This window comes from Malaclemys terrapin, chromosome 1 (genome assembly GCF_027887155.1).
Source record: "Malaclemys terrapin pileata isolate rMalTer1 chromosome 1, rMalTer1.hap1, whole genome shotgun sequence".
Taxonomy (NCBI): Eukaryota; Metazoa; Chordata; order Testudines; family Emydidae; genus Malaclemys; species Malaclemys terrapin.
Window position 1 is genome coordinate 350,612,781 of NC_071505.1, and position 12,260 is coordinate 350,625,040.

General features: G+C 44.3%; 2 protein-coding genes across 2 annotated transcripts; both read right to left on the bottom strand.

The window, feature by feature from the left end:
* Window positions 1-1,348: 1,348 nt before the first annotated feature.
* LOC128832889 (olfactory receptor 52D1-like) lies at window positions 1,349-2,287 on the bottom strand. The gene has a single exon (XM_054020588.1). The coding sequence runs from the start codon at window positions 2,285-2,287 to the stop codon at window positions 1,349-1,351; it is 939 nt and encodes a 312-aa protein (XP_053876563.1).
* Window positions 2,288-11,321: 9,034 nt separating this feature from the next.
* LOC128832896 (olfactory receptor 52E2-like) lies at window positions 11,322-12,260 on the bottom strand. The gene has a single exon (XM_054020600.1). It carries the CDS (start codon window positions 12,258-12,260, stop codon window positions 11,322-11,324), a length of 939 nt encoding a protein of 312 aa, XP_053876575.1.

The window sequence follows — 12,260 nt, forward strand, 5'->3', positions numbered from 1 at the left end:
GAGTGTTAACACCGTATCTAGACCCCATCATTTTATATGTACAGTTGAGTTTGTTTTCAAATGTGCATTACTTTTTATTTCTCAACACTGAATTTCATCTGCCACTTTATTGCCCTGTCACCCAGTTTTATGGGATCCCTTTGTAAATCTTTGCAGTTTGCTTTGGACTTAACTATCTTGAGTAGTTTTGTATCTCCAAACTTTGCCACCTCACAGTTTTCCAGATCATTTATGAATATATGGAATAGTATCCTTCCTAATATACTAACTGGTCTTGGCAATTTATTAATTTTTAATTTATGCATTTGCTCGAAAACCTCTTCTAATGACCCCTAATCTGGGACAGTTCCTGAGATTTTCACCTAAAAAGAAAGGCTCAAATTTGGGAATTTCCCTCTTATCCTCAGCCATGAAGACTGATGCAAAGAATTCATTTAGTTTCTCTGCCCAGGAAGTTATTGTCTTTAAGTATTCCTTTATCATCTCAATCATGCAGTGGCCTCACTTGCTGTTTAGTAGGCTTCCTGCTTCAGATGTACTTGAAACAATATTTGCTGTTACTTTTGGAATCTTTGGCTAGCTGTTCTTCAAATTCTCTTTTGGCCTTCCTAATTCTATTTTTACACTTTGTTTGCCAGAGTTTATGCTCTTTTCTATTTTTCTCAATAGTAATTAACTTCCACATTTTAAAACATGCCTTTTTGCCTCTTCTTTTCCTTTGTTGTTTAGTCACAGTGGAGGAATATCCACAAGATACTGCGAGTGGCAACCAACTGCTACAGAGGGACAAGAGAACCTACAGACTCTATTGGCAAGACTGTTCTTCCCAGCATCCTCCCTCCCATTGGGTTCGTGTCCCCCCTCCGAGTCTGACCTTCAAGTGCCTCTGATCAGGTGACATCTCCTGCACGGAGACATCTTTCCACATTAGCAACACACCTATAAGGTGACAATCAAATTCAAAATCAAAACACCAGTGCAGATACTTGTATCATAATTGAGGGTTGCAGGTGTTTCACACAAAAAATGACAAATGGTGGCATGAAATATAGCCCCAAATTTGCCCAAAACTTATATACTGAAAAAACAGCAGTAACATTAACATATTAATTCTTTCTAGTTGCATTCCATGATGCTAGTCAATGTCCACATTTTGTATTGAATTATTTTGTTACTCTTAGTCTTTGGTTTATCCTCCAGGTTTCCTGAAGTATTGGACATAGAGAAAACAGGTAAATTTCTCCACAATACTAAGCTCAGCCAAACTCAAACAGAGGACCCTTGATTTAGAAGGAGATATACTTTCTCCTTCTTGTCACACAGGTTTCAAGGCAGTGACCCATAGCAATCACTTTCTGCAGATGTATTTGCCCACTTTGTCACGGAGCTCTTTGGATTTAACTCCATAAATGATTGGGTTGAGCATGGGCGGGATGAGGAGATAGAGGTCATCCAAGATGATGTGAATGTGGGGAGCGATGCTCTGACCGAACCGGTTTGTCAGGTTGGAAAAGACGCTGGGAGTATAATACGTCAGCATCACACAGATGTGGGCGGTGCAGGTGTTGAGGGCTTTATGGTTGGCTTTCTTCGAGGAGAGTCTGAGAACAGCCTTGATGATCAGACCATAGGACAGGGCAATGAGCGTCAGGTCTGACATGTTGACTACAAAGAATAGCACCAAGCCGTATATCGTGTTCACCGTAATGTCCCCACACGACATCTTCACCACAGCTATGTGCTCGCATTGAGTGTGGGGGATAATGCGATTCGCACAGAATGGCTGCCGGCTAAGGAGAAGAGGTAGAGGAAGAATGAAGAGAACAGCTCTTATCAAACCCACAAACCCTAGCTTAGCTATTCGTGTGTTATTGAGGATGATGCTGTATCTCAGAGGCTTACAAATGGCAACATAACGATCAAAGGCCATTGTTACAAGGATGGTGGAGTGCATAAGAGAAACAGTGTGAAGGAAAAACATCTGGGTGAGGCAGCCACCCATAGTAATACCTTTCAAATTGAACCAAAATATACACAGTGCATTTGGCACGACGAAGGTAGGTGTGGCAATATCTGTGAGCGCCAGCATGCAGAGCAGCAGGTACATTGGATTGTGGAGAGTCCGCTCTTTGCCTACAACAAACAAAATTGTGAAATTTCCCAACAGACCGATAATGTAGAATATAGAGAAAGGGATGGAAATCAGGAAATGGGCAGCTTCCAGGCCGGGGATGCCCATTAGGATGAATGTTGAAGGGTGGGAGGGGGTAATGTTGAAAACTGCCATGAGGTGGTCAATGCATCGATTGGGCTCAGAAATGCTCCAGGTGCCTGTAAAGGGAGAGAAGCCCAGCGAAGGTGGGTTACACACTATATAGAAAATAGTATGATAAATATTTTATAGTTATCAACAATCTAGAACTGGAGGTGATCAGTGAAGTGGCAACGTTTACAAGTGGCACCAGATTATTTAGCTCATCGTCAAGTCCAGAGAAGTCCTCTGAGGAAACTGAACAATCCAAGTGAATGGGGAGCAAGATGGCAGATGAATTTCGATGTCAATAAAAAGATGAAACTCCTAAACCACTTTACAAGGTTCTGATTTAACTATATGAACTCAGGACAAGGACCTGGGTGTCACGGTACACAGCTCTGTGAAACCCTGCTCACAGTGCAAGCAAAGACAGAAACTAAACAATACATTTGGATCCAGCAGGAGTGGGATGGGAAATCATACGGAAAATACAATGCTATGAGATCAGTCATTCAAAGTTTCACCCTATCAGGTCTCCTCTGTGTAGTATTGTGCACCTTTCTCACACAGGATATTGCAGAACTATAGGGGTTAAGTCCAGGGCAAGGAGAATGATCAAGGGCCTAGGGAAACTCTCATCCAGAGAGAGGTTGAAAAGATTGGGATTGTTACGCTAGACAGGAGATGAATAAGAAGAGATATGAGAAAATACTGACAGGTAGAGTAGATGGAGAATATATTCTCCCTGTCTCATAACACAAGATCAAGAGGACATTCAACTAAACCAGGGGTCGGCAACCTTTCAGAAGTGATGTGCCGAGTTTTCATTTATTCACTCTAATTTAAGGTTTCGCGTGCCAGTCCTACATTTTAACATTTTTAGAAGGTCTTCTTCTATAAGACTATAATATATAACTAAACTATTGTTGTATGTAAAGAAAATCAAGTTTCTAAAATGTTTAAGAAGCTTCATTTAAAATTAAATTAAAATGCAGAGCCCCAGGAACCAGTGGCCAGGTCCCGGGCAGTGTGAGTGCCACTGAAAATCAGCTTGCGTGCCGCCTTCGTCACGCGTGCCATAGGTTGACTACCCCTGAACTAAACTGAAGTATTGTAAAGTCAGAACTGATAAAAATAGAATTTTTTCTTCCCTCAATGCCGAAATAGATTGAGGAACTCCTTGCCACAAGATGTATTTGAGGCCATGAGCTAAGCAAGAATGAGGAAGGGTTTGAACATGTACACGGATAGTGAGACTTTAAACGTTCAGCCTCTCCCAACAAACCACAGTGCTGTCTGCTTCTCTGTATAGATCTCCCTACCTATCCCCACAACCCTCAGCACTGCCTGCTTGTCCATCTATACCCTTCTCCCCAACTCCATAACACTCAGTCCTGCCCACCCGACTATATACCCCTGTCTCTGCCAGAAAACCTCCAGTGCTGGCCGCTTCTCAATGTATATTCCTAATCCACAACTTCCAGCTCTGCCACCCAGTGATACCCCTCAGCCAGAACCATAATCAGGTGCCAGACCCCACAGCGACAGTTCACAGCAATACCGCCTCAGACTACATTAAACTCAGTGTCTGCCCTCACCCGGGAAAAAGAACCCATTCAGTGAAGGGACCTATTCCAGTGAAGGGAACCCTAGCAGCAGCTCAGGCTGTGAAGGGAAGGAGAGAGGGACAGACCAAGCAGGAGGGACAGAGGACATGGAGACTAAAAAGAGCCTGGGTGAGTAACTCTTCCTCAAAACGATACAAAGCTTTAAAATATTGCAGCCCGCTAGAAACCCAGACACCCCTTCCTGAGGCTGCTTTTCCATGTTGGCAATTGCTGACGTTCCCACAAGACTGTAGTGGGGCTGATCACAGGAGGAGGGACAGTCCAGATGGGGGATTGGTCAGAGACAATCTGCTATAGTGTGATCCACACTGAGTTACAGTCTGAGACCCCCCCTATCCCAGGGGGCCTTATTATGTCTCTTTGCTCTGAGCATTAGGCAGGATGCCCATTCCCTATATTATCCAGTGTCAGGACTCTGTGCCACTGTCATGTTCCAACTGAACGCCCCCCCTCCCACCAACACACATAAACGTTGTGCATCCCTGAACTTTTCACAGTGAGATTTCCAACACCGCCTGGTTTCCTCTGAGCCAGAAACATGCTTTTATTTTTTACTGCCTTTTGATGCTTCTCATCCTCTCTAGACCCAGAGATCCTGAGCCAGAGAGAAAGCAGACCCTCCCTTCCTCCCTGAAAAAAAATGTTATCCTAATTGTTCATTTACAAAAATGATTAGGGGACCAGGGGACCTAACTTATGAGGAGATTCTAAAGGAATTGGGCTTGTTTAGACTGCAGAAGAGGAGAATGAGGGGGCATTTGAGAGCAATGGTCTCAAGTTGTAATGGGGAAAGTCTAGATTGGATATTAGGAAACACTATTTCACTAGGAGGGTTATCTAGGGAGGTGGTGGAATCTCCATCCTGTTTTAAGTTTTAAGGCCTGGCTTGACAAAGCCCTGGCTGGGATGATTTAGTTGGAGATTGGTCCTGCTTTGAGCAGTGGGTTGGACTAAATGACCTCCTGAGGTCTCCTCCAACCCTCATCTTCTATGAACCTCTAAGGATTTCAGCAACTCTCCTGTCAGCTCCTCTTTGGTTCAAATGAGCTCACCCAATCTTTAGCAATGACAGGACAACTACAGTTGAACTCACTGGAGGTTCATGGCCGGTGTGAATCAGGAAATTCTTTCAAGTCCTTACTTGAGGATTTAGGGTGAACTTTGGGCCGTGCTGGAAGTTATGCCATTGAACTCAATGGTCCAATATTTCATCCCTAGTACTTAATTTCAACCCCCGGCTGTGACAATCACTCCCAGCTTCACATCCTGCTACAGAGAGCACTATTCTCTACGGTGATGAAAAAATCTGAAGGAAAACCCCAATTTTTGTGGTGTTCTGAGACAAGGTATTAAAGATGGGGATCCCAAAACACACAGAGGCCCTGATTTTGCTCTCAGGGAGGTCAGTGCAAATCTGGAGTGACCCACCGATGGCAGAATGTGAGAGCAGAATCTTTCCACTCTATGAAATCCTGTGTATCCCCTTCTTCTTGTGAAAAATCTGATAACCCAGATACCCACTGCAGGGGCCGTGGCTGCACTTCTTAAGAGGCCAGTGAAGTTGCTGAATTGGAACGCTTGAGTGAACCAGAGGAAAAACCACATAGACCAAAAAAAGGAAGCTACTGAGACAGATAGAAGGACACGGTAAGAGACAAGGAATTGATCTGAAAAACAAATATTTGTCTAAACTATTTCTAATCAATTTTTAGTTCCAATTATTCCAGGGAAATCCCTTGGTGTTTCTGACAATATTAAGCAGTTCAAGTTGTTTGTGCTGATGAATTCCTGCCCACGTGGTTCTTGGCATGACCTCTGGAACCCTCCCTGAGCCCTCAGCACTAACTTTATTGCAGAAACAGGCCACTCACCGAAATCCCCCACTGCAGAGAGAGGGAATCTCCTTACTGCGACAGGAAGGCAGAGACTTGAGAATCAGTGTACGAGTCTCACATGTCTGACACTTGCTGTGCTTTACAGCGACCTTTATGATTTCCCTGTAGAGTCCCTGAGGACTCTCATGTTGGCCAGGACTTCCAGACAATTCCCTCTGCACCGTGAACAGTGGGAAGAGCAGAAAATAGACTCTGGAGAGCTTCAGCCTGTGAGCCTCAGGAATAAGAAGTGATTTGCTGTTAAGAGCGGTTCAAATTGTCAGGGCAAAAGGGAATATTAACATTTAGATGAATCTTGGGTGAAATAAGATCAATGTCTATATGTCTCTTTGAAGTTTGTGATGATAGTTTGCCTAATGGATAAATTGCCATTTGTTGATCTGTGTAACTGATTACCAGTGGTGATTATAAAACAGAAGGTTACATCTAAAACCTATTGTTTACCGAGCACTGTATGGTCAAGTGGATGCTAGAAAACTGTATAAAAGGCCCTTGGGTCCTGATGCTGTTTATCTGAGATCTAATTGAGATTTCATGCAGGGGAAGCCTAAGCCACAAGGACTGAGACCCCAGTGCTGACTGTACTGCCCTGAAATATAAACTTTGGACTCTAACCTATGGACTATGTCTCAAAGAACTCTTTGCAACTGCAAAGCTCACCATCTCTTCTATGTATCTGAACTTCAAGAGTTGAATTCACGTCTGTATATATATTGATCTTTTAACCATACACTCTTTTTTCTTTTAATACATTTTAGTTTAGTTACTAACAATTGGCGGTAAGCATGTATTTAGATAAGATTTGGAAACTTCGATAACCTGGGAGGTAATGTCTCCAATCCTTTGGGATAGGTAGAACCTTTTCTTTTATGTGATGGAATGACATTTTCAGTAATCCTAATCACATTTGACTTGTGTGTCTAGATGGAGGCCTGAGGTGTGGTTATTTTAATGGAACTGTGTTGCTGGCTTCTGAGTAACCAGTGAAGTATAATAGAAGCTGTTTTGTGCTGGCTTTGTAAATCTAAGTATTGGAATATCCACCAGCTTGCTGGAGGATTGTCTGCTGCATTCTTTGCAATTCACCATAACTGAGTGACCTAACATGGCCCCCAATGGGACCCTGGTCATACCATGCCCGTCCTTTCCACTAGGTTATCAACATGGAGAAGTGGGATGAGAGGGGCTTTAGGTATTCTCCTAGGACTGGCCACTGTGATAGCAAGAGAGAGCCTGGAGCAGTGCAAGATCTGAGCCCTGGTGCAAGATTTGAGGACTGAACCAGAGGCGGTGAACCAAAGTCAGGCCATGTATTAAAGCAGATGCTCACAAGTCCACAGTTCATCACATGAAACTGGCAGAGTTGTTGCTATAGTACTTGAGTGTGGGTAGGAGTTGTTGTAGGGAAAGAACAATGGTTCAAGGGAGAACACTCGATTTGTTTCTGGGTAAACTGATGATTTAAGGGAGTATACCAAAGTTGTTTTGTTCAGGCTAGACAATAAGAACTGATCATTCCTGGCTATGGGTGATGGTCCTTTGAGGAAGCTTACAATGCAGTTACGCAGCTTCAGTATTTTGGATACTAAGAAGGATTTTTTACTACAATTGTTCTGACAATTACTGAACTGGGTGTGTGCAGGCGTGGTTCATTAACATCTGGAGCAGAGATTTCCCATCATTCAATGCTTCAGTGCTTTCCAGGTCCCAAAGTTTAGTGCAATTCTTGCCTTGGAATCTCTGTTCTTCATTCTGTATGCTAATGGAGATGCCTCCCTGTCCCAGTCTAGCTGTTGATTCCTTTTCTGATGGTTCTAATTATTTTTCCAGAACATAACAAGATTGTTTTTTGCACAAATAATTCTAATAGTTCTGGACCTTAAGTTCTTGCTTCAGTTACTAAGTCACAGCACAGATATTTACAATAAGCATGCGTCATTCATACCAGGCCTCAACAACCCATAACATATTACATGGATAGATAAATCACAATATATATTAATACATGTGTATATTTCAACACCAATAAGGGGGTTTTGATTTCGAATTTGATTGTCATTTAATAGCTTTGTTGCTAATGTGGAAGAACTCCTGCTGGAGCGTGTAGCTTAAAAAAAAATCAAATCTGTACTAGGTGTCTAATGATGTATAGACCAATATGTTAATGAAAAACTATTTATTTCAGGAAATTGATTGTGCCACTTTTAGGTAACCTTTTAAGGGACTTTGGACTATTACTGCAGTGGAAATCTGGCAACCCCAGCCCGACCCAGAGGGGCCAGACAAGCAGCCAAAAAGCCAGAGCCCATCCAGAGGCAGAGCAGCAGAACCAAGCCAGAAGAGCCAGGGCTGGGCTGGAGGCGGAGCAGCGGTGCTGAGGCAGAGCTGGGGAGCTGCAGCTGGAGCAGAACAGAACCGGGAGCTGGGGAAGCACGAACGAGATGCAGAGCCAGAGCCACTGGAGTGGATGCCAGCCGTGCCACAAGTAACACAGCGGCCAAGCATGATCTCCAGGTGGGGAGAGCAAGCTGGGGCCGTGGCAGAGGGCCCACGGCTGGGAGACATCCCCATAGAGGAGGGCCCTGAAGGCTGGACTCAGAGGGCGGGATGTGAACCTGATGGGAGGGTAGATGCTGGGGAGAAGGGTCCTGTCACCTTGAGCCTGGGTGTGTGTGGCCACAGCAGGTATCTGACACCAGGTATCAGCACAGTGCAGCCAGGGCCTGGGCAGGAGGCCTGAGACGTATCAAGAGCAGACTATGAAGTTTTCTGACATCCCAGAGACAGCTCTTTGTGGTGTGCCTATCCCCACAGACCGTTTTCCTTCATCTTTTCCATTTTTCCTACTGTTTTTCTTACAGTTACGGTTTAATAAATAGTACGTGGTTTGAACATCATGCAGTGATCAGCAGGTCAGGGAAGTGGCTGGTGCTGAATGAGAACCCAGAAGGAGGCCACCCTATCCTCCGTACTAAGTGTTCACCATGAGACTGGGGGTCAAACCTAGCACAGGCCTTTGACATGGGCAATCTGGGTGACTGCAAAGGGGGATATAACGAAGGGGGTGTGATTTGATACTGCCCAGGTCACCTGACCTGCTGATTGAGAGGCAGTTGGCTTTACGGAGGCAGGCAGGCAGCCACCCAGGCGAAAGGAGACACATATACAATCCACCATCCTAGGGTGGTGCCTCTCTTGAGAAAGGTGCTGCCTAAGAAAGAGAGTCATCTCTGAAGGCAAATCTCAACTTACCTCAATCCATATCAGTAGGTCCCTGGATATAGTGTACCTCAACTTTCTCACCCTGGAACCAACCCGGGGGAAACTGAGAATGTCCTTTTAATCCCTGAGCACTTCACTTGCTATGCTCAGGCATAGCCTACTCATGACCAGCGGGAATCTACTGTGGCCAAAGTAATGTGGAAACAGTTTATCTGCCATTATGGCTGTCATAACTATAAAGGGAAGGGTAACATCTGTCCTGTGTACAATACTAAAAAATCCCTCCTGGCCAGAGACTCCAAAATCCTTTTCCCTGTAAAGGGTTAAGAAGCTCAGGTAACCTGGCTGGCATCTGACCAAAGGACCAATAAGTGGACAAGATACTTTCAAATCTTGGCGCGGGGGTGAGGGGGAAGGCTTTTGATTGTGCTTTTTGTTTGGGAGTTCGTTCGCTCTTCGGACTGAGAGGGACCAGACATCAATCCACATTCTCCCCATCTTTCTAAACAAGTCTCTCCTATTTCAAACTTGCAAGTAAAAAGCCAGGCAAGGCGACTTAGTTTTACTTTGTTTTCTCAACTTGTAAATGTACCTTTTACTAGAGTGTTTATCTTTGTTTTCTCTACCTTGAACCTAAGACTAGAGGGGAGTCCTATGACCTCTTTAAGTTTGATTACCCTGTAAAGTTATTTTCCATCCTGATTTTACAGAGATGATTTTTACCTTTTTCTTTAATTAAAAACCTTCTTTTTAAGAACCTGATTGATTTTTCCTTGCTTTAGATCCAAGGGGGTTGGATCTGTATTCACCAGGAGTTGGTGGGAGGAAGGAGGCGAATGGTTAATTTTTCCTTGTTCTAAGATCCAAGGGGTTTGGATCTGTATTCACCAGGGAATTGGTGAAGGTCTCTCAAGGCTTCCAAGGGAGGGAATCCATTGGGATGGTGGCAGCGGACCAGAGCTAATCTGGTAGTTAAGATTAGAAGTTTTCATGCAGACCCCTACATTTGTACCCTAAAGTTCAAAGTGGAGATACAGCCCTGACAATGGCATCCCTGAGAGGATACATATGGACCAGGGGAGACATTTTGAAATTAATCTCCTGGTCCAGCTTTGCAAACTTTTGAGGATTTAAAAGGGGAGAACCAAGCCCTATCACCCTCAAAGGAATGGGACTACTGAGCGGCTCAACTGAGCACTCATGAATATGCTTGGAACCCTGCATCCGGAACAAAAGCAGAACTGGAAGGATGGCTTATTGCCTCTTCTTTTCCTTTGTTGTTTAGTCACAGTGGAAGAATATCCACAAGATACTGTGAGTGGCAACCAACTGCAACAGAGGGACAAGAGAACCTACAGACTCTAGTGGCAAGTCCCTTCTTCCCAGCATCCGCCCTGCCATTGGGTTCGTGTCCCCCTCTGAGTCTGACCTTCAAGTGCCTCAGATCAGGTGACGTCTCCTGCACGGAGACTGCACCTTACTCTCCGTGGTTGTGCATCACACTTAGCTGCTGTGTTACATATGGCACGGCTGGAATCCACTCTCCTGGCTATGTCCCCAAACACCCCACAGTATCCCAGTGCTGCCTCACCATTGTCACAGCTGGTTTGTGCTGCCCCATCTCCTGCCTCTGGTCGGCTTCAGATCCAGACCCACCACTCTGCCTCAGCACTGTTGCTCGGCCTCTGGCCCAGCCTGAGGTGCTGAGGACGCATTAAGAGCCCAAATTCACTTAAAAACTAACTTAAAAGTAGCCCAATCTACTTCCGGAAACATGTTTTCATTCACGCATTGTCCTATACATCAAATAACAAATGAAAGATTTCATTAGATACCTAGTACAGATTTTATATTAAAAAAAAATAGAAAACCTACAAGTCCTGTCAGGAGTTTTTCCACATTAGCAGCACACCTATAAGGTGACAATCAAATTCAAAATCAAAACACCAGTACAGATACTTGTATCCTAATTGAGGGTTGCAGGTGTTTCACACAAAAAATGACAAATGGTGGCATGAAATATAGCCCCCAAATTAGCCCAAAAATTATATACTGAAAAAACAGCAGTAACATTAACATATTAATTTTTTCTAATTGCATTCCATGATGCTAGTCAATGTCCACATTTTGCACTGAATTAGTTTGTTACTGTTAGTCTTTGGTTTATCCTCCAGGTTTCCTGAAGTATTGGACATAGAGAAAACAGGTAAATTTCTCCACAACACTAAGCTCAGCCAAACTCAAACAGAGCACCCTTGATTAAGAAGGAGATATACTTTCTCCTTCTTGTCACACAGGTTTCAAGTCAGTGACCCATGGCAATCACTTTCTGCAGATGTATTTGCCCACTTTGTCATGAAGCTCTTTGGATTTGACCCCATAAATGATTGGGTTGAGCATGGGTGGGATGAGGAGATAGAGGTCATCCAAGATGATGTGAATGTGGGGAGCAATGCTCTGACCGAACCGGTTTGTCAGGTTGGAAAAGAGGCTGGGAGTATAATACGTCAGCATCACACAGATGTGGGCTGTGCAGGTGTTGAGGGCTTTCTGGTTGGTTTTCTTAGAGGAGAGTCTGAGAACAGCCTTGATGATCAGACCATAGGACAGGGCAATGAGCGTCAGGTCTGACATGTAGACGACAAAGAATAGCACCAAGCCGTATACCCTGTTCACTGTAATGTCCCCACACGACATCTTCACCACAGCTATGTGCTCGCATTGAGTGTGGGGGATAATGCGATTCGCACAGAATGGCTGCCAGCTCAGAAGCAGAGGTAGAGGAAGAATGAAGAGAACAGCTCTTATCAAACCCACAAACCCTAGCTTAGCTATTCGTGTGTTATTTAGGATGATGGTGTATCTCAGAGGCTTACAAATGGCAACATAACGATCAAAGGCCATTGTCACAAGGATGGCGGAGTGCATAAGAGAAACAGTGTGAAGGAAAAACATCTGGGTGAGGCAGCCACCCATAGTAATACCTTTCAAATTGAACCAAAATATACACAGTGCATTTGGCACAACGAAGGTAGGTGTGGCAATATCTGTGAGCGCCAGCATGCAGAGCAGCAGGTACATTGGATTGTGGAGAGACTGCTCTTTGCCTACAAAAAACAAAACTGTGAAATTTCCCAACAGACCGATAATGTAGAATATAGAGAAAGGGATGGAAATCAGGACATGGGCAGCTTCCAGGCCGGGGATGCCCATTAAGATGAATGTTGAAGGGTGGGAGGGGGTAATGTTGAAAACTGCCAT

What these genes read in the sequence shown, in the direction of transcription:
- LOC128832889 (XM_054020588.1), bottom strand. Translation starts at nt 2,287, where the DNA reads ATGGCAGTTTTCAACATTACCCCCTCCCACCCTTCAACATTCATCCTA.
- LOC128832896 (XM_054020600.1), bottom strand. Translation starts at nt 12,260, where the DNA reads ATGGCAGTTTTCAACATTACCCCCTCCCACCCTTCAACATTCATCTTA.